Genomic DNA, 24,023 nt, shown 5'->3' with positions numbered 1-24,023 from the left:
TGGAGTGCTTAATCCCTCTCCCCATGTCGGTTAACATTGCTTTAGTTTAACATCGAAGCTCATTTGTGTGAAGTTTCGCATTCATATGTAAATGCACATGACATGTATACGTTCATCCGTAGCAATGTGCAGATCTTTCTTTCATTAGACGATGTATTTGGCATATGACGGACATATACACGTCTAATATGGCTAGTTAGACCTTATATGTTGTGTTTGACGGACATGTTCACGTGTAACAGGTGTTGTCTCGGGATTCGGTCACGGTAACAGTGGACGCAATACTTGAACTCCACATTGTGGACGCCATCAAAACGGTGACCAACATTGACGATTACAGGTGCTACCATTGGCAGAGTAGGAACCTTGTCTAATGTGTGTAGGGTACCTTGTCTAATGGGGCTACCCTTGGCAGAGTAAGAACCTTGTCTAATGGGGCGATTACAGGTGCTACCATAGGCAGAGATATAGGTACCTTGTCTAATGGGGCGATCACAGGTGCTACCATTGGCAGAGTAGGAACCTTGTCTAATGGGGGCAATTACAGGTGCTACCATAGGCAGAGATATAGGTACCTTGTCTAATGGGGCGATCACAGGTGCTACCATTGGCAGAGTAGGAACCTTGTCTAATGGGGGCAATCACAGGTGCTACCAATGCAAAGTAGGAATCATGTCTAATGGGGCGATTACAGGTGCTACCATTGGCAGAGTAGGAACCTTGTCTAATGTGGCGGTAGGCTTTGTCGGATAGGGTCTAACTGGCAAGCCTTCCATAGACGGTATTAGACTCTAGGTTGAGACAATTTTTCTAATAATACGGAAATGTGTTCCACCTTTTGAAAGGGGAAGACTTAGTTTGAATGGGAGAATTTCTTTACCGTCGTTGCAATTGCAAAATAAAGATTGAGTCCGCTACCAAGCAAATGCTTTTTAAGTATTTGGGCTGGGACTGAAATATTGTCGATTATTTGTATGCATTGATTTGATCAAAAGTGAATTCTTTGGCGAGGCTTATCTGGTTTGATCAGGGACGTTAAATTTATAAATAAGATCGCCTCCACCTTTAAAATACTATTTTCCGTGCAAAAGTATTGTTAAAAATTATACTTTATAAATCGAAAAATGATTACGATTTGAAAGATAAAATTGCATCAACAAGATGTATCATTCAGATAAAAGTTTCGTATATCTAATATTGCAAAAGTTTTTTTTTCGAATTGGGGTTGGAATCGAAACTATCAGGCTAGAGATGAAATTGCTTGAGATTTCAGAAAGTTTTCTATGTGGTCATTTTTTTGAGCTTACACGGGATAGCTTGGCTTTAAGTTTGAGTTGAGCTACTAGACTAATAAGCCTAAACTTGAACTTCTTCTTGCACCAGCCACGCTTCTGAGCGATGTTTTCAGTTCGCTTCTGAGTATAATTTCATCACGACTTACTAAAGCTAAAAAGTGTAAATATGTCCGCTTATAACTTTCTATTTCTCTCCCTCTACCTCCAAGAAGCCAAGGTGATATATTCTATAAATGCCCCTTAATTTCATTTAAACACCCTAACATTTATTCAAAATTTTTTATAGTGTAACTGCGCCCAGGGGAAAGGTCTCGTCTTCTCATCCTAAACTTGATTTCTGGTTTGACCGGTTGGATAAAATTCAATGTAGAATAGACTGTTCCCATCAGAAACTGATATTTTCTGCTCATAGACTGATACGTTTAACAAAACTAAAATTGCTATTCACATTCGACTGATTGTACAAGTGACACACGCACTGACCGACATGCTCGACCGTTTGACCACCAAAGCCCAGTGACGTCACAATACATGTTACCGACTTGTTACGTACTTGACTTCAGGAGTAAGACACATTGTGCAAGAGTTATACTAAACCAAAAGAGAGTTGTCGTAAAAAATTGCTGTTAATTGAGCTGTTGGAAAAGAAACGATTTATTCACCTCACATTCAAAACTACTCTTCAAGGAAGAGGGCATCAAAACCCGTGTTGCATTTGGTTTTAAGTTCAGCCCCGGATCTACCAATCAGTGTGTGGTATAATACACCATTTAGGATTTGTCTTATTTTTTATTTGAACATTTTTATTTCCCAAATTCGTTATTCTGTGGGTTCTGGATTACATATTTTGATTATTCTCGTATCACAACCTGTAAACAGATATCTGTTAGCAGTGTCTACCCAAGTTTCATCCACTTTGCGTTTAGATTTTCCATCTAGGTTTCACCAGCCTGTATTTCACCAATATGCAGGTTGCACAGTAAAGTTCCACTTACCTTGCGCATTAATTATTATCAGAATGCGCACTGCAGTTTCATTCCCCATAGACACTACTTATTTCGAGGTTGTTCACTACGTGGAAGCCTTAAGTGTATCCCCACGAGCGTTGTACCTATATTGAATGTAGGAACGTCCTAGTCTCTCATGGCAGGTAAACCTCGGATCAGCGGGCTTTCTTCATGTACATTCAAACACTCTTAGACCAAATCAAGTCACCAGATCATCATATACATTCAAACACCCTATTAGACCAGATCAGGTCATCAGATCATCATATAAACACCCTATTAGACCAGACCAGGTCACCAGATCATCATATACATTCAAACACTCTATTAGACCAGATCAGGTCACCAGATCATCATATACATTCAAACACTCTATTAGACCAGATCAGGTCACCAGATCATCATATACATTCAAACACTCTATTAGACCAGATCAGGTCACCAGATCGTCCCAGTGTTTCTTTCAGTTGGCCTTTTGAGCTCATGTATGGCATGCCAGGTTCCTGTAGCAATCGTTCCGCCGACTCGAGAGCTGGGTGGTCAACTGGTCATAGAATCAGTAATGTACAACAGGACTGGAGAAGTGCCGGTTTCTGACGGCAGAGGTACCACCTGCTTTTAGAAGGTCCACTAAAGTAGGTTTCTCTCGTCCTAAGCCCCACCTATTCTCAGGAAGTTTGCTTAGGTTTCCCTTCACGTTTGAATCACCTCCTTCTGAAAGTTTAGGTTTCTCTCACTGTGAGCCCTTCGTACTCTCAGAAATTTTACAAAAGTGTCACCCACAATACGCTTCAGCTAAATACACAATATCCAGTTTCTACGCGTATTACAAACACGCCACCTAGTCAGTGCTTTAGTTACTTATTCTCTGCCTCTAGTATTGCCTGTTTCTAAACAAGTAGTTGCCTATGATTGTCCCCTAGAAGCTAAGTCGCAGTCAATAATTGCCTCGATGTGTCGATCAGTGTTGTAGTCTCATTTCGTGTAGCGACCTAGGGAATGATTGCTCTGTGTACCTGCATACTGATGAATGTTATGTGAGAATGCTATATCACTAAACACCCACGTCCCGGCTGATGATTTAAACGCTTGACTATCAATACTTATTCATCAATTTCGCGTTGAACTTTGAGCACATTTGACTATCCATTTTATGAGCATCTATATAAATCTTTTTTTGTTCATTATTTTTATTGGTTATGTTCAACTGGCAATATAAAGGCGTTGGTATTGGTATGGTTTTTATGCTTGTAGAACGGAAAACTCTTATGACGGAACTGCAAATGATGGAGACATGAACCTTTCTTGTGTATTACCTTCGCTCTGTGAATATATTTATCGACGTCACAGCTATTGGTCCGTATGACCAATAGTCTCATTGAATACGGACCAATACATTGAATACGGACCATTGAATCCGGACCAATAGTCTCATCAACTCCAGCGGTCCTATGGTAACTCCTACTTACCAATGCAGTTCTATTAAGTCGGTGTTTCTGTCGTGGTGGCTTCATTATTCTTAATGTCAAATCAGAGAAAAAATTCATCAATTTTACTTCATTGTTATTAGTATTAAAAAATACGTTCAGTTTATTCCGCTCATTATTTGTCAACGAATTGCAGTTGCTTGTTTACAAGCATTAACGCATGCAGGAACTGCTGCCGGCAGAATAGTTCGTCACTTCTGATATTTCTAGAAGAAAAGTGATTTACTTGCGTAAACAGACGACAGTCATTTCAGGCAACAGACTATTTCAGTCATTATATTTAATTCCTTTTCAACTGGAGTAGTTATTTGCAGTCATATTATTGCCTAGTACCTGTTAACCTGTTGTTCGATGACATTGATACTCACTACTTACATCTGTTGGTATATTAATTTCACATTGAAATTCACTACTTAGTCATTACCTCTGTTGGTATATTAATTTCACAACCTTGGTTTGTAAAAACTCATTCGATTTTATAACTCACTTTTCATTTTTAAAAGGATGAACAGATATTTGTTTGATGGTCGAAGGTGTTGCTTTTTCTTACTGCGGGGAAGATAAAGGCGGGAATCTGACCGTCTGTTCTTGACACCACGTGACTGCGTGACTTGACTGTTTTATTTATTTTAGTATAGTTGTTAAAAGATCATTAGTTTGCACACCTAACTTGATTATTTAAAGCTTACATGAGCTCATTTCAACCATTGTCATCTGTTAATCATTAAAATTGGGTTGATATTGGATTCCTGATAATGTTTGTTTAGGCTACTAATTGATCATCAAATTTCAGATTTAACTACGAAATTCTAATTTCTGGTTTTGAGTAATTATAATGAATATTTTAGTATGAGTGAGACATGCGCCAATTATTAAAATTCAATCTAGCAATTTCTTTTCACTAATTTCAATGTTATTTATTGATGTATTCGTAATTTTCAATCTAATTTCCCATTGTAACCAAATTCATGAATAATATAGAAACAGCAAATTAATTTAATTTAAACTGAAAATGAAAATATCCTCTTCGTGGAATCCAGTTTCAATCGCCCTCTGCCAGCATTCAGAGCCAAAATGTCATATGTGTTGCTTCTTAAATTTTTATTTCAGTTTTAACCTTGCTTTAAGTTCATCCTACCTTTTCCCACTCCTATCCTCAAAAGTAATCTTCCAAAATTCAAATTTTCTAAGTAAATCTAATCAATTTTTCATTCAAACTGCCAGAAACTTAAAAACTCTCAAATTTAATACCGCACATGGATGATTGGAAATTTTGAATAATGTAAAGAAGAAATTATGACCTCGTTGAATTTGTGTAGATTTGATACCGCAACACGAGATTTATTTATACGCGGCTTTTGTACACAAGATTCTAAATAATTTAATTGTTCTTTATATTTATTTAATTGTATCGTAAAAAAGCGTCAAGGTAAACTCACAATTTGCTCAAGCTCATCATTATTTTTACTGAAAAATTTACTTCAATTCAGTTGGAGAAAATCGGCCTTATTTTGCGAGTTGTGTTTGAATATATATGAAAGAAATCATCAAATGTGTCAGGTTTCAACGCCTAATGCCTTTCCAATCGAAAAATAATTCCTTATTAAGTCTCGTAAAAAAATCAATACCTTATCCTTCCCTCAATGACTTACTCTTGTCTCTAAATCAACCAAACTAAAGCTAGGTCGTCCAAATTCTAAAATAGATTTAATTGAACCTATTTATTATGAATAAGTAAGTCATAAGACTAATTCCAATGTTCGATGTTGAATCCATGTTCTATCCTATATGTACGAAGCATGTATTAAAACGCCAAGAAACTGCATTATTTAAAACCATCTATCTGTGATTAAATGCGTATTATTTTAAGAATGATAATGAATTGAGTGTTTCACTGTTGATCGTACTCAGCTAGTGTTCTACTTGTGCACTGCCTCAACTTATCGGCCTTGCACCAATATCAACATGAACTCCACCTTCAATGCTATATTTATCTGAACACATATTAGCACAAATCACTATCATATATCACGTTCACATCATCACATGACACCAGTGAACAGCAAACAAAGATACTGTATTAGCAATGAGGCCGTAACGTATTTACGTGACATCCGAACGTCGATTGAAATTTCTACCCCCATTTCAGTAGTTTTTGCAATATATTAGTTAGCTATTTTATCATGAAAATTTTGGCCACTGTAAAAACATCACAAGTTAACCAGAATTCCATGAGGATGTCTGATGAGTCAATAACTCGGCCATTTAATACATAACATAGTTCTCCTTCCATCGAGGTATTCAAATATTTGTTGTTAACCCAGTATTTCCGGCGACTGGCCGATGTTCAGATGTTTAGAGCAAACTCGTGACCAGATCTAATTAATAATGAATATTATATGCAGCCAAAAACATTTTTAGTCATGTACCTACACAAAGTCAGTACCTCTACTGCCTAGACACACAAGGATTCTTATTTATCCCCAGTTTAACTAGGGCAGTCATTTTAGCCCAGTTTTAGAACGGTACCTATTTCTCCCCAGCTTAACTCGGACACCAGTTTCTCCCCAGTTTGAGTAGGGTACCTCTTTTTCCCCAGTTTGAGTAGGGTACCTACCTATTTCTCCCCAGCTTAACTCGGACACCAATTTCTCCCCAGTTTGAGTAGGGTACCTCTTTTCCCCCAGTTTGAGTAGGGTACCTCTTTTTCCCCAGTTTGAGTATGGTACCTATTTCCCCGCAGCTCAACTAGGACACCAATTTCTCCCCAGTTTGAGTAGGGTACCTCTTTTTCCCAGTTTGAGTAGGGCACCTATTTCTCGCCAGCTTAACTCGGACACCAATTTCTCCCCAGTTTGAGTAGGGTACCTCTTTTTCCCAGTTTGAGTAGGGCACCCCAGCTTAACTCGGACACCAATTTCTCCCCAGTTTGAGTAGGGTACCTCTTTTTCCCCAGCTTAACTCGGACACCAATTTCTCCCCAGTTTGAGTAGGGTACATCTTTTTCCCCAGTTTGAGTAGGGTACCTATTTCTCCCACGTTCAGATATTGTCAGTGGATTCGGTGTCGGTGACAGTGGATGCTGTTGTATACCTGAAGGTTGTGGATCCTACTAAGACTGAGATCAACGTTGACGATTACAGGTGCACTTTGTTCTCATTTTTTATCGTAGAGTAAACTTAGTATTACATAGTAGTAATCGCTCCACTGAGTATGTACGATCGTGTACAACCTGGAAGTCATCTTTGAGTGCCGTGAAAATTCGCGACAAACGATGCACTTCACCGTAATCGATGTCAGAGAAGTGGTATCATAGAATGTAATATGTACATTCGTATTCATCATTGTGACATATTGAACAAAACTTTAATTACATTCCATAGAAGGTAATTCCGTTATCTCTTGTCCTGATGATCAAAGGATATGAGAATTATTCATATTTCTTGACAATTTCACTGATAGTTAAGGCTTGTATAACATCCCACACCTGGAAAGGATAACTTGCCAGGCAGTGTAATGACTAAGCAAAAAAGTTTCGTTGCTGGGTCTTACTCTCGAAAAATAATGAATTGACTGGAAGACTCGACTTCTTGACTTGCTTTCTACGTGCATCATGTGGAAACCACTTTGTCGTGCGAAAAAAATTTCGACCACCCTACGTAACCCACTATGTTGACTCGACAAGCCACCTTGTTCAACTTGACATGCCTCCATGTTCAACTTGACATGCCTCCATGTTCAACTTGACATGTAACCCACCATTTTTAACTTGACAAGCCACCATGTTCAACTATAGACAACAAATCAAGGAAATCGTTGCGAAACGCGATTAAAAGTATCCAATCTACGGTTATAATTGTGAATGATTTTCGAGCGATTCCCGATTAGCCGTATCTACCCATAATGACTTGGAATATTGACTGGGAGGCTATACGCGAGGTAAGGACTTGCTACATTGTGCCATTTTTTCAGTATATTCATGATGAACTCTGAATTCATTCGCCATTGATCTACTTACTAAATTCATGCCTACTAATGGACTGATCACATATCTATCACTATCCCAACTATACTTACCTACTGACAGGCAACTAGTTGACCATAGCTATATAGCAGCAAGCTTCTGTATCTACCAATGACTTAAAATAAGCTGTATGTGATACTACATCATTCTTGACTAGCCTGTCTGACGATTTGACATGGGGACGAACGCTCGAACTTTCGTCATTCACTTCTCCCTGCTTTTGAGTAATCAGAAAAGAACAGCTACTTCTATAAATACTAAAAACTCGGAATGTTTATCAGAATAGTAAGTAATAATGAAAAAGTTACACGTCGTTTTTCAAATGATTTGAATCAGTCACCAATTTATTGCAATCAGTCTACAACTTCCTGAAATTTGAATTTGTACGTATCCCAAAAGTGTTTAAATCTTATATCGGAATTAAAAAATTTGAACAAGTGTAACAGTTCACCCAACAGTTGATGGTGTGAATACTACACCATAAAACGTTCACTACAGGTAATTTAAACGCAAAGTTTATGCACCATTTCATGATAAATGTTTATTGGGTCGCCAGTTCTTCTTGCACCTGAACTACTACGATCCTTATTTTTTGTCTAGACTTTTGCATAGACTTTTGACGGTCGACTGGATATTGTTTGGTTTCTTCCACCGACCATTTGGACCACCGAGGGTCATTCGGCTTCGGCAATTTGTCGGATTTTCTTTAGTTATGATGTTTGGAATTTTTACTTACATTTTTCTATTTATCTGCGATTACTAACCCTCTCCTTTTGATCCGGAAAAATTAACAATCAAATTAACAACAAAATTAATTAACAAAAAATTAACAAATTTTTATGTCCGCCATATAAGCAAGATTGGGGCCTCGTTAATCCCAAATATTTGATTATTATTATCAATAAAACGAAACAAAAGGATTGGGTTAGTATTGAAAATGTAGATTTTTTCTGTAAAGTTTTCTTGTGCAAATATTTTAGCGTGACATTTTCTGGTTTTGTCGCTTCAAGTACAAGTTTCAATTTCCTCTCCACTTCCCTCCCCTCCCGTCTCCACGCTTCTAAAGCTTCTGTACGCTTCACCTGAGTAACTGTGACCCATCTTACGAGTCATGAAACTAACTAGTTGTTTGTTTCACCTTGAAACTAACTAGTCGTTTGTTTCAACCTTGAAACTAACAGTCGTTTGTTTCACCTTGAAACTAACAGTCGTTTGTTTCACCTTGAAACTAACAGTCGTTTGTTTCACCTTGAAACTAACTAGTCGTTTGTTTCACCTTGAAACTAACAGTCGTTTGTTACACCTTGAAACTAACAGTCGTTTGTTTCACCTTGAAACTAACTAGTCGTTTTTTTTCACCTTGAAACTAACAGTCGTTGTTTCACCTTGAAACTAACAGTCGTTTGTTTCATCATGGAACGAACAAGTCATTTGTTTCACCATGAAACTAACTAGTCGTTTGTTTCACCTTGAAACTAACAGTCGTTTGTTTCACCGTGAAACTAACTAGTTGTTTGTTTCACCATGAAACTAACTGACTGTTTGTTTCACCTTGAAATTTACTAGTCGTTTAATTCACAATGCAACTAACTAGTCGTTTGATTCACCATGAAAAAATTCGCGGCATAGCCGCTACTTAATTTACTCACCTATTCCCATTATGGAGTTTCGAATTCACTAAATTGTTCCGTGCCGCTAGTTAATTAGGGAAATGAGTTATGAAAACTAGAACTTCTTTGAATCATTTGCAAATAATAATAATGAAATAATTTAAATTAGTTTACAGTTGAGTTAAATTCTGGAAAATACCAGTAAATAATTAATCAAATATAAGTTAATAGAAGTATTAGAGAAAATAGATTCGATAATCTCATCGGAAATCAAAGATTTTTTTTAAGCTCCCGTCATTCGCATTTTCTTCTTGGTTGAATTCATCTAATTCATCTTCCACTAACATGAATAATGTAAACTAAATATTTTTTTTACCGAAAAGTTCACTTGACGTTTATGTTGAAGATTTTGTTTAAATATTTCGTTTTAATTTCACTCTTGCTCAGAATTAACTCAGCCAAGTATGCTGGACTATCCATGAATTTCTTAAAATTGAGAAAATTTATAAATATTGAGTATTACGTTTGAGTGTAATCTTGATCTTGTTACTCAATATGGTGGCCTGTACTGTCATATTCGCGATTAAATCGGTCAAGTTCGACATGAAATTGGCATCTTTCCACGAGACGTTCTAAGGATGGTTAGATACCAGAGATCCCCATTACTTTCAAAAGTAGTGTACAATTTTAGGTAGGAACTCTTGATACAGCTAAATTAGGAATTGGGGCCCACGAAATTGGATCATTTTCCACACGCTTAGTTTCGTCTGGTGATCTTGAAAGTAGGGTTAGATTGATCGTCTATTAATTAGAGCAGAACTTTCCACACGGGCTTACATTCTGGACCTTTTTACATTTCTGTGTTGACATGCATGGTATCATATATTGTGAAAGTAAAATATTAGCTTCATCATGAACCATCATTTGACTTTAAATTTAATGTTAATTTGCACCAAATACTTCAAATTGTTCGCTCTCCAACATGCACGTTGCACATGTTCGGTCTCGACATCGTCGGTCATCGTGCTAGGATAAATTGCCCTGGAGCCTTTTCCACTTGGATTTTCCACTTCAATTTTGTAATTAAACGTTTCTACAGTCACTTAAACAACAACCGACATCTAGGATAAATTTTCCTGGTGATTTTTTTCCACTTGGATCCAATTTTGTAAATAATCGTTTCTACAGTCACTCAATTACCAACTAACATCAAATCCAAAGAACACTTTAGATAAACATAGAACTCTTAAGATAAACTTCAAGATTTAATGTTGTGAATAAAGTTTCCTTTCTCATCAGCCTACAGGTTATGCCTCATAAACCTCAACTCGTTACCGAAGACACTAACACTCGGTATCCAATTTCTAGCGTAACATGGAAATCATTAAAATGCTGAAATACAGTAACTACCTGTTGACACGTGTTCACGAAACATGAAGATTGTTAGGTTATTTTAGTAACCAACGAAAATAACATTTTGTATCCACAATACGATGCTGGTTGACGAACACGAACTAAGTAAGCCGTCATTGTTTGTTTAACGATGCAGGAAACATAAAAATGGCTTTGTGATCCATTTAGTTAGGCATTGGACAAGCTGAGTATTTAGGAATGCTTGTCCTGGTAGTTTGCCCGGGCACTGCTCCGGTTGAGCCTAGCTGATTTAGGCCTGTCTATTGCTTCTGTGATTGTCTACAGCTTTAGCTTGTGCAAAGTAACCTAGCCGCGATGTTGTAAGGGGAAACCCAGGCTACAGTAGGTTGCACAAATTTGATTTGGTCATGTGATATATTTTTTTTTGTTGGGTGCTTTCGCATGTCTCGTAAGGCTTTGTGTGTATGGCTTCCTACCGAGCTGTTTTCCGTGTTTCAGTTCGAGTTGTGATAGGAAGATAGTGATGAAGATTTATTGTGATTTAGTTTTAAATTGCATTCTCATGGGAGGACGCGTGACAGTATTTTCATGTAAATTGGTTTTTGGTGTGTACTTTTCTCTCAAACGGGAATTTTTTAGTCGGATACATACCAAACAATAAAATACACTGACTATACACTAGCATCATGAATGCTAGAAAAAATTACCAACCCTTTTCCAACGAAGTGATTTTTTAATAGCCATTCACTGGCATGTTATATTTCCACCCTGAGTCATTGGGCAATGTTATTTATTAAAGGAATCAGAGTTCTGCATATCAAGCCATCAGCGTTTTTAGATTGAATTGAGTATTCGTAAATATAGCGGTTACCAAAGTTTATATATTAACTCTTTAATGGGGCAGTCTAACCTACCTTTTACTCTCCTAAAAAATTACTTTCTATGCTCTTACTTGATTTTCAGTCCAGGTAAGAATATAATCTTGACAGCGCATTTGCCACCCGATTAAAATCAAGATAAAAAATGAATAACACTACTGGAGAACAAATGCAAATGAAAGCACCTAAGGGGTATTGAAGTTAATTTCCAAATACGTAGATTGGTGAATGTATGACTTTATCTAGTTTCTGTTTACTTCACGTGGTCATTTCTAACGCTTGAACTGCTTTCACCTCTACATTATCTATTTACTTCAGAAATTTCTTAGCAAAATTGTTGTTCTGCCAAGAACTTTTATACCTTTAGTCACCGAAAACTGAAATACAGACTAGTTTTAGATATCAGCGTTGCAGTCAGTCTCTTACTCAGTCTTTCGTAAAGTAATGTGCGGAATATGGTTATTAATTACTTAGTAAAGTATATTTACGTGAAGTAAATACCTTAGGATAGTAGATTGCCGTATTCTTATGTCAAATCGGTCAGAATTCCGTCGGTGATTTGACACTCCTCTTAATGGATTTTGGAGGTCTCTCTTCTACCGCTCCATACGATTTCCAAAACCACCGGTAATTGATAAGCATGATTCACTCCCAGCATTATTTTGAGTCATTCAAGTTGACATTAAAAGAGATAATGAAAGCATTAGACGAGACTTTATTTTATCACTCACCGGTTAAGATAGAAATCATGAACTACTACCGAAATAAGATTTTCAAATTTTTCAGAAGCAGATTTCAATGTTATTTCCCTACGATTCTGAAAAATAACTATAACTTTTCTTATCTGAGAAATCACTTTATTTCGATTTAAACTAAATCAAAGTAAACGACTTGAGCTCATTATAATGTTTTGCTCAACATTTCCTAAAGATCTTTGAACATAGAGAAACTTCAAATAAATTGCCTCACACATTGAGCAACATGTTCGTTCTCATCACCAGTGTAAAAATAAATTTTTCAGTGTCTTCACTTTGTCTTTCGGTCCATCTCTACTGTCTAAGACCACTTCAACGAACTCTGTCCCCAGAGTTCTGCCCCTTAAAGACAGCTTCTGTCCCGAACTCTGTCCCCTTATTGCTGTCACCCTGCATGAGACCGGGCTTAAAACTAGAGGCTACATTGCTGCCCTGAACTTCTTAATGCTGTCACCCTGCATGAGACCGGGCTTAAAACTAGAGGCTACATTGCTGCCCTGAACTTCTTGAAGCTGTCATCCTGCATGAGACCGGGCTTAAAACTAGAGGCTACATTGCTGCCCTGAACTTCTTGAAGCTGCCACCCTGCATGAGACCGGGCTTAGAGCTAGAGGCTACATTGCTGCCCTGAAAGTAATGAAAGATTTACGCTCCTATACAAGTATGCTAGTAGAGTATTGTGAGTACCGTCAAGTATGATGCATGTCATCAAATATGCAAGCACCCTCATTTTAATGCATAGGATACGGGGCTGGATTGAAAGTTCCGTCGTCTTAGGATGTGAGGCAGGATGGAAAATATATCAGGTACAGGGACTCATTTGTAAGTATTAACGAAAAATGGTTTCTATGTTTAGCACTGCTTTCCTACTTATTATTTATTTTAAAAGGGGGAAATTTATGGGCGTATGAATGCCTGTATCCACCCGCCTGTAATATATCCTCTGCCAACGAAAACTCGCCTGTAAAATCTAACAGTTTTTTGGTCGTACTTACCTCTTTCTTTTGCCTTCATCATTCCGGGTTCGAGGTGTCGCAGAACGAGTAATATAATATTTTCAGCTTCAATTTATTGCACGAATGAACTTGATTTAAAACACAGGACTCGTACTCTCTGCCGTGCTAACTACAGTATTGAGTACTAGCACTGAAGTAGAATTTTAATTTATTATCAAAGTAAACAAGAACACTCAAAAAATAACGGTGATGAGAGTTCAAATAAAAAATGATTACGATGACGCGAGTGATTCTTCCTCCATAAAATTATCCATTTTCAGACACTTTATCTTCTCTCCTTTGCGCCTATTTTAAACACCCTCCCTTCAGTCCACCTTCTCCTATTATTTTACCCGTATCCCCATACTTCCCCACTCAGATCCCCATAATCCCCCACCCGTATCGGAAAATCATCTAACGCAGTTCTCTGGACGTAAAGCAGTTTAACGCTCCCCCTATCTCCTCCTGGACACATTTTATCCTCTCCGACCCTCATTTTATCCCTCACTGACCCTCATTCTATCCCCCACCGACTGCCTCGGTCGTTAACGATATTCTTAATGAAATCAATGGCTAACAGACGTCACATCTACATTTGTTTGCTTGGCTCTTCAGTAAATTATTCCAGTTTTGCGCACTAGAAGATTTATTTTTCTATAAAATATCTGATGTAGTATAATAATTGTACTCCATCCATTTAAATCTCATTTTTTCTTCATCCAAGTGAGCTTTTTTCGTTCATCGATAATATTAGCACAAAGACTATCTTCACAATTCTTCGATAGCACGCAAGGATTTTCTATATTGCCGTGACCGGGCTTTCGCCATCAATAAATATTCAAAGTATTGTCAAAAATATTCTCACACCGAAAATTAATCAAATTATCTTATTCTTATTTTTCAATGCATAGATCAAGTTGGGAATAAACTTCCGAAATACTGGATTAAAAAGTTACAAAAAATTATCAGAATAAATTAAAATGAAGTTCAACTCAACAAATTCGAGAATCTATGAAAACTTTTGACAGTCTATGCTAAACTTTAATATAATATCAAATGCAGGATAATCTTATGAAGAAAGTTTGACTATAGAACCTTGTTCATGCTCTTGCATTCATGTTTATATAACAATTACATGCACGCGAGTGTAGTATGCGAGTGAAGTATCTAAAAAACGAGTGTGAAAACGCATATATTCGGGCGTTTTCGCCAATCGCACAAATTAAAAAGTGAAAAAATAGGTAAATTTTATTGGCAATCACATGGGAATATAGAAACTTATCATTAAAATATTCACTAAACTGCCTTCAACGAGGCAGTATATTCACTAGGCTGCCTTCAGCGATGAAGGAAATCTTTGTTTAACACCGAAATTGTTTGAAGATAAACACCAGAGTGATCGTTGCTGAAACATGACTGATTTTGCGTAATTTTTTTAATAAGCTGTTTTAACGGCTTTATTTGTTAAGTATTGGAATTTTTTGGTCATGCCATTTTGAAAGTACTTTTGAAAAGTTTGGCTAAATTTTTCCATGTAGAGTCTTAGTGTGTTTTGTATGATCGATTTTTCCAATTTTAAATAAATCAATTAGATGTATTTAATATTCGGCGTGCCGAGTAATTGAAACATTACAGAAATGTTGTTAATTTATTGATTTAAAACAACTAAGTCAATTTCCGTTAAATACTAATTTATCGTAATTTTTTGTCATATTTGCTTACTGAAGAATTTTGCGTAGACAACGCGTTTTAAAATTTAATTTGTTTTAATACAAAATCATCAATATAAAAGTATGAAAGGAAATAGCAAGGGAAAGAGTTAGCATGAAGTGATAGAGCATAGTATCGGACAACTAATCAGTTTACCTAATTCTGGGTCATGCATTTTCAAGGTTTTGTGACGGAAAACAGCGTATCGTTTTTATAAAAATATTATTACATTCAAAATACCTCATTTTCCAAAGTGCAACAATGGTGATACAAATAAGTTTTAAAATATTTTAGTGAATTTTGAAAGAATAAATAATTAAATTCAAAACTGCTCTGTTAAAAAAAATACAAATTTTATTTCAAATATTATCCTAGGTTTTGAGTAATTTTGCAATTTTTTCCTCTGTTTTAAATATAAGTTCAAAGTTCAAAATATATGTTTCAATATATTTTCGATTTCTATAGTGAGTAGATTGAAGTTATACTTCGTTAATCTTCCCTCCATTCCCCCACATCTACATTGTACGTATTTTCTACATCAAATTTTCCAGGGAGATTTTTAATCAGTTTAGCAATCAACATTTTCACGCGAACTAGAATGATCCCTCAACTATTTGTAATGAATAGATAACTAAATGGTCTTGGGACGGACTTAACGCACGAAAACTGACCTTTTAAATTGGCTGCTCGTATCCAAAAACAGTTAGGTCACTACGGAACAAAATACTCAGCGCAGGTGTCTTTATGTGTTCTTCAAGAACATTTCGGACACCACAACACTTTCTGACAAGCAATTTGTAATTAAAATCATATTGGTATTTCCAAAACACTGATCTTCTTAGACACTAAAAAAGTGTTTTGTTATTTATATTACGGCCCACTAGATGTTGCGTACTACCTAGAGCCACTTTTAACCTATAGACATTGGCAAGACATCATGTGTAGGCTCACCTACCCAGTGAAAATTTACAGACGCGGCAGCTTCTGATTTGGATTACCAGATGCTGGGGCGACTCTTAATTTTGTTAGGGTAGTAGACAATCAAGTCACTCTAGTGACATGGGCCCACTAAATGCTGCATACTATTTAGAACAACTTTTAACTTATAGACATTGCAAGACATGGCTCACCTAGTATAAATATATACTAGACATATAGACATCTAGGCTCACCTAGTAGACAATCAAGTCACTCTAGTGACCGCGGTAGATCCTGTCGCTGGACTCCGTGCCGGTGTCGGTGGAGGCTGTCATCTACCTGCGGGTGCGCGACGCAACGGCGTGTGAGACCAACGTCGAGGACTACAGGTGCTCTACCACTCTACTTACCTACGTATAGTTCTACCATACCTACCTACGTATAGTTCTACCACTCTACTTACTTACGTATAGTTCTACCATACCTACCTACATACAGTTCTACCACACCTACCTACGTATAGTTCTACCCTACTTACCTACATACACTTCTACCACACCTACCTACGTATAGTTCTACCATACTACCTACCTACGTGGAGTTTTACCATACCTACCTACACGCAGTTCTATTAAACCTACCCACATACAGTTTTATCATCCATACATTCATACCGTTCCATCCACTAATATATTCTTCACGATTAGTAAGGTCAACGTCGAGGATTACAGGTACTCTACCACTCTACTTACCTACGTATAGTTCTACCATACTTACCTACGTGCAGTTCTACCACACCTACCTACATACAATTATACCACATACCTACGTATAGTTATACCACACCTACCTACGTGCAATTTTTCCACTCCTACCTACATGCAGTTCTATTATCCATACATTCATACCGTTCCGCCCACCAATATATTCTTCAAAATTTTTTAGTCAAACGTCTAAGTCAACTGGTGCTGACCTTGTTACTCAACATACTTACATAAACAAAGTTCTAGCACACTTACGAAAAAACAGTTCTACCTTATTAAACTACCCACACTTCTACATTCCTTTCATACATAGAATTCTGCCGTCCTCCATTAGCGACCTACAGTTATACCAATCTTTTCTGCGTAAATTTCTATCATCTATTCTATCGTTTTATTAAACCCAATTTACAAGCAAGATTTTAAGAAGTGAATGTTTTGTGTCCACAGTACCCTGCTTCCCATACACTTAACCTACCTACCAATCACGTTGATACACGACCAGGGGCGCCGATTTATAAAATAAATCGTACCTTCTGTGTCATACTGAAAGAATGCTTTTCTTACCAGTCATACGTTCTGACTGCCTGGCAGACATACCTGTTTTGCTTGTTCGCGAGTTCTCTCTTGCACCTGCTTTCGCAGTACCTGTAACACAAGACTTACTTGTTCATTAAACTCACCTTTACACAAATATACCTACCCATACACAAATATACCAACTCATACACAAGTATACCAACTTAAACACAAATGCACCCACCTACAGACATGAAAAACACCATGAAACTTACTGTGCTCGTCAAATGTTCACTTATTGATAGTGTTTATCAATCGGACACTTACCAGCCTCTAACCAGTCTATCTATCTAACACATACAAACCCCCAATCAGTATAATTCTCAATACCTTCCCATCTACTACAGTATGCTGTACCTACTATCCATACTTCAATACTGCGTCAATTCTAATATACATTCCAATACCTCTGGTACCTACCACCAAGGTATCTAATACTTACCCTCTCTCGTACCTACATGACGAACGTAGTATTATTTTCTACAGCTATCGTTCTTTGGTTCGATTATCAAAAGCGAAATTCTTGTTAACGACTAAAAAGCAACAAAAACGTCCTAAAACTATTAAGAACTACCAAATCTCCTACCCACAATCAGGTTACCCTGTCAATAGTGAGTCATCTAGGGGGAGGTGAGGGAAATACATACCGAGTTTAATGACTAGGTTGGTGAACTTGGCATTCAGATTTTATGTTTTTACTCATTATTCGTACAAACAATGTATCCCTTAGCAGACCCCACAGGCTCACGATTAAAGTCACGGGGTGACATTCGGCAACATTCTTTTACAGACACGAAATTAGCTTATAATAATCTTCTATAAACTTTAGACAATTTTTATGATATGAGGCCGAATGGTATGAGGTGCTACTGCAAAGTGCTTTAGTGGTGGACGTAGGGGGATACAGATTGAAATTGTTGCTCTTTACTTTGAATTTGGGAATAGTTTAAACTACGATACAAAAGGACAACCGTTGGTAGTAATCAATATACTGCCGCTATATATTTAAGAAATAGAGCGGTTCATTTAGTGGCATATGAAAAATGTGTATTCCCAACCAAGTCCAATATTTGTCTCGTACTTTTTCTTTGGCTAAGGGATTTTGCTTCTGTTGATTAGTTCCTCTTATTTTTGCACGCCTTTACGTTTGGAACGCGTATTTATCAACCGAAATTCTTATTTATTTAATGTATTTTTATCCTTCCAATAATTTTTTTAATATTTTAGTACGAAAGTTCTACCCTGTACTGTTTACTTTCTGTGAACTGTGTGGTCGGTTCGCTGGTGTAGTTGTTATAGTTCGCTTTGTAGCTTATATAATACAGTCAACTTAACTTAAGCCAGATACTCGAAAATAAATTCACATCGTAAGTTCATCACCCTACGAAAACTTGATTTGAAACATTCCATCACAATAACAATAAATATTGCAGCCAATTAACATCAACTGCAAAGAATCAACATTGTGCCTGCGATCGAATTGATTTTTTGAGAATCTGGCTCTTGCTTGCTCAAGTTTTCTTTCCTGCTTAAAGGATTGGATAAAGTCTTGAGTGCATCGATATGGCAACACTGCAGTGCTGTGATTGGGCGAGTCTTGTGGATTCGTTGGCAATGAGCGGAGCACATTTGGTGGCCACCATGAAACGTTACCAGAAAGCGAAAACGAGTACATTTTTCAACCAATCTCGTGAAAGCTAACTTCTATGCCATGTTTTCATTCTCATCACGCTGTAATATTTTCATTTACGGTTCTACACTAAACAAAATTTCCTGACTAGCCAGGTAATTTTTTCTGTTCAGATATATATCCTTGAAAAGTGGGTAGGTACCCCTTGGGGAATAGAGTGTGGGTGACCACTGACCATAAACCACGTGGCCTGTGGTTAGAGAAAATGGAAACATTAAAATGGCATCCAGCTGATTGATTTTTACATAGGTTATAATAAGCTTTAATTTGGTTAGGTTATTAGGTACACGAGTGGCACGAGGCACATGAATGGTTATAGACACTATAATGACAGGGTGACTAAGCATGGGAGTCTCAAACATAGCAAGGTACCTAATCACAAAATAAATTGCCAGCAGTCAGAGGGTAATTTAGTACACTACTCACCCTGGAAACACACCGATGACTACTCACCAGGTAGGTTTTATCATATTTTGTTCTTTCGGAGCCCGCACAATGTGTCGGTAGTGGGCTGGGCTTTGGTAGGAGAACGTGTATGATTGTGGCTGATAATTATTTCGATAGTTCACATTCACAGGTACTTCGTAGGAGCTGATATCATTAATGCATTATCAATATATTGATGAACTTAAGATTATGATGAAACGTCCCTATAATAACATTAATAATTTCATTGATAGATTCAAGATTATGATGGAGAATCCATGTCATATCGTCTCGTAGAAATGACTGCCAGTTTTATGATCCGAACAAGACATTTTTTCCCAAATTACAAACATTCGATTTAATGGCAACCATATTGAGAAAATTCCATTATTTTTCTGTACTTTTGTCCCCAATTTAATATCGTTTGTGCTTATGACTTTTCTGTATCGTGGTTTTCTAAAAATTTCAGTATGAGCGTAAAAAATCTTTTAACTGCTAAAATTTATCCATATTTTTTTATTTGCCAGAAAGCAGTGAGAATTGTATTGATTTTTACATCAACTGAGAAGTGGGAAATTATAAACGAAATTTTTGTCTTCTGCTTCATATATTATCGCAATAAGCAGTAATTTCGAAGAAGAATGTGCGATAAAAAGTAACAATTTCTTTTTGGACGCTGAAATATTGATAGAAACTTGGAAGTTTCTTTAGGATAACGTAAATAAATGACTATTGCCAGCGATCTTCATGTACACTCAGAAATATGGGCGAGACAATTCCAAATAAAGATGCTCTTTTTGACCTTGTGTGAGTCATCGTGACCCAGTTTAGCCTGGTAGAGTTGTACATCATTTCTACGTCTGCACTCTGCTCGTGCTAATGGTCATAGGGTATCACTATTCGGAGTATTTTTCCCATTAGTTATTTCAAGTGACGCCATAGTACTAGGTTAACTACTGAAATTTGTCAACCACTGAAAAATTGTTAAAATATATCAGCTTCACTCTCCTTAAAATATTTAAGTACCTTCTTAAAATGACTTAAAACTTTTAAGACTCTTTTAGAATTTCGAAAATAAAGGTAACAAGTCATAAATTATTTTGTTCAATAAAAATAGATTAAGATGAAAATGGTCCATGTTTACATTAGGTTTTATTACACATTCAAAATTTTCCTATCAAAGCTTCTTGGCATGCCTCAAATCTGCTTATTTGGTCGCTATTTTATATCACAATATCAGCTCCGCTTTTAATTTAATTTAGCCCAATATCATCCTTTTCCGTATGATCCATACAGAGGTCCATTTAATTTTTTCGTGTGTTACTTTTATTATCTAAGAATATTTTATTGTGTGACAATTTAACAGTCGGTTAATTGAAAAATTTAAAAATTTTCGGTGAAAACAACTACAGCAGATAAATAATATAAGCCAAAAAAATATTCTCTGCCGAAAAAAGGCACTCCAATGTTTATAACAGTTATCGTCGCCCCCATTCCTCTATTGCCTCTAATTTGTTAAGGGATTAATGACACAGTAGACATTGAATTTCCCTATCGTGCATTTTTCCGCATTGCAATTATAGAATTGTAAATGCTTCATGGAAATCATGGACGGCCAAACAAAAGTCGCCCTTGGTTTCAAGCACTGCCGCTTCCTCTGCTTGGATAGTGTGCAAATTTGGCAGCGTGATTTTGAAAAAAATGTATAACCATCATTATTTTAATTTATCAGGATTCTACTTCATGTTGATTCTGGGATTCTGGTGTGCAACAATATTACACTACAGATTAATTTTATTTTAAATAAGTTGCTTAAAATGTGCTTTTTGACAGTGGCTCTCATATAAAAAACAATTCCCACTTCCATTGTTATATTTCATATTTTTAAAAGTGAATCTCTTCGCCAGCATTGTAACTTAAGTGAAAATTCAATTTTTTAATTAAAATTTGCAGTGGAAAAGTTGGCGCTCTCTTCGCTAATTCGTTCTGATATAATCATAAAGTTGCCGAATAAATTTGTTGAAGCCTTCACTTCAATTCTATACTGTTATGATACTTTCCAAAATTTGTTATTTCAAATTGGAAACGAATATTTAACCCGTTTTCGAAGCCTTTTTCAGGCCAGTTTTTTACTATGTTTCCACCTACACTAACATTAAATTCGTTTAATTACTTACATTCTTTATAAAAAAGGTCGTTTACCGCACTCACCTTCTGTAACATTTGAATCCTTCAACTCACTTCAAAATTCTAAAATTAATTTTGAAAAATTTGAAGCAATAGAATTTGTTAAAAAATGTATTTTTGTTCGCATAAGAGATTTCAAATATGCTGCCAAATTTTGCACGCTCTCCTTTCCCCCTGTGGTGAGACTGCGTTGAATTCGAGTGTGAGTTCGAGACCTGGAACGAATGTATTAAACGAATAAACTTTCACCAAGCAAAACAACAAAAATTTTTAACATAAATGCCTCACGAGGTTATTTTATAGCCAGATACAGGTTTAAGTGCGTAATTGTAAGGGATTGGTATACGAGACGGAAAATCATAAAGGTGTGTATGATGTTATCCCTCAAGAAAAATTGCATAAACCATAATGTTCCCAAACTTAGTTATATCATCTCTAAGAATCAATAATAATTTTCAATTTGGGCGCTTGAGTTAAAGTTTCATCTATTAGATATCCAACTCGTTCAATATTTTCAGTAGCTGTTTTAAAACAACTTTGGTCGATTAAAGGTGCAACATACCTACACCTGTTGTAGTTTCATGAACATCTTTTTTTATAACTCATAGGTCTCTGCCCTAAGAAAGTGGAGGCCAATAGATCTCAAGTAACTCCACAGTAATTGAACGACTATTGTCTTTCAACTATACACACCGACGAATATGCTAGTATCGTACTTGCTGGGGCCCGTTTATGCCACGAAATATGCCATTTTTTGGCTCTTGTTTGTTATGTTACATAATTTTTCAAAAACAATTTATCATACGCTAGTAATTTTTTGTTGTGATTAAATATCACATACTTATTTGACAATTTATAAAATGAATGTCATATGAAAAATTGTCGTTGCTCTATTGCAAGTTCCTTAGCCTAACCCATGCGTGTCAATTTCAAAACACACATGGGTGAAGTGGTAACGAAAAGGTTCTGGTTTATCAAAACAAAGTTATTATCCCAAAAGTCAACATGCTCAATAACCGAAACGGACCATTGTATGACGTCAACGTAGTACAGTCATAAGGGAAAAAAATCAGATGTGCTAATTTGGTACACATCATTACACGTGTAAACAATAAACATACGAAAACTCAATTGGCAACTAAAAATAGTTTATCAGTCACTTTGCCTATGCATCAGTGGACAACATTTTCAGACATCATTATATGAACCACCATCATTCATATAAATTCACTGGGCAAGCGGTTTGACGTGCATTTGATCACATCTGAATTACAACTCACAGGTCCTAACACGGGACTCGGTTACTGTTGCTGTAGATGCTGTTGTCTTCTACAAGATATTTTCTCCTGTAGCCGCGGCCACGGGTGTACAGGACTTCAGGTATACACCCTACGTCTGGTCATACATGGTGAAAATTTACAGACGCGGCAGCTTCTGATTTGGATTACCAGAAGCCGGGGCGTCTCTAAATTTACAGACGCGGCAGCTTCTGATTTGGATTACCAGAAGCTGGGGCGACTCTAAATTTACAGACGCGGCAGCTTCTGATTTGGATTACCAGAAGCTGGGGCGACTCTAAATTTACAGACGCGGCAGCTTCTGATTTGGATTACCAGAAGCTGGGGCGACTCTAAATTTACAGACGCGGCAGCTTCTGAATTGGATTACCAGAAGCTGGGGCGACTCTAAATTTACAGACGTGGCAGCTTCTGGTTTGGATTACCAGAAGCTGGGGCGACTCTAAATTTTGTTAGGGTACATTGGTGGATACACTCTGGATAATTTTTTCATGTTATCGTTTTGTAACACGGAATATTCACCTGAATTTGAATTTATGTCTCATTCACGTTGTGTAATTTGAAATCATGGACTCACTTTGAATACAAATCACGTTCTCGTTGTGTAACTCATATTCGTGGGCACACTCTGGATACTTGTCTCGTTATTTAACACAGGATTATGCTGAATTCTAATAACGTGTGTTTCTTCATTAATGTTTGCTATATTCATGAATGGTGAACCTAATTGTTCTCACTTCCTACATGTGTGGCACACAATCTCGCAAATACCAAACACAAAACACATTTAATTATTTATAGCACGTAATTTGGAGCTACTCACTAACACCTCGGATTTATATATGTCTCTAGAGTGGGGATCCCAACTTCCTATTTCATGGACCCCTTCATGAGATTCATAATAGCTCATTGGTTCAATGCAGGTCCATCAGAACAAAAAGTCACGATTTAATTTAGTTAAAAGCGAGTCGTCCGAATGCAAGAATTGAACCATTGGATGGTCCTTCGGTCCCACATTGCTCTTTATCA

The 24,023-nt window shown here is 36.7% G+C and overlaps 1 protein-coding gene across 1 annotated transcript in view; it reads left to right on the top strand.

The window, feature by feature from the left end:
- LOC108664775 (band 7 protein AGAP004871) overlaps positions 1 to 24,023 on the top strand; it is a 78,507-nt gene that overhangs the window by 6,764 nt on the left and 47,720 nt on the right. The window contains exon 4 of the mRNA XM_047881275.1: positions 16,345 to 16,442. Within this exon, the coding sequence (XP_047737231.1) occupies positions 16,345 to 16,442 (98 nt within the window). The remainder of the gene's footprint in view (positions 1 to 16,344; positions 16,443 to 24,023) is intronic.

The sequence above is a fragment of the Hyalella azteca genome, unplaced genomic scaffold (genome assembly GCF_000764305.2).
Source record: "Hyalella azteca isolate HAZT.00-mixed unplaced genomic scaffold, Hazt_2.0.2 contig7523, whole genome shotgun sequence".
NCBI classification, from domain to species: domain Eukaryota; kingdom Metazoa; phylum Arthropoda; class Malacostraca; order Amphipoda; family Hyalellidae; genus Hyalella; species Hyalella azteca.
The sequence above is the reverse complement of the archived record's forward strand: the minus strand, read 5'-3'. Positions and strand labels throughout refer to the sequence as shown.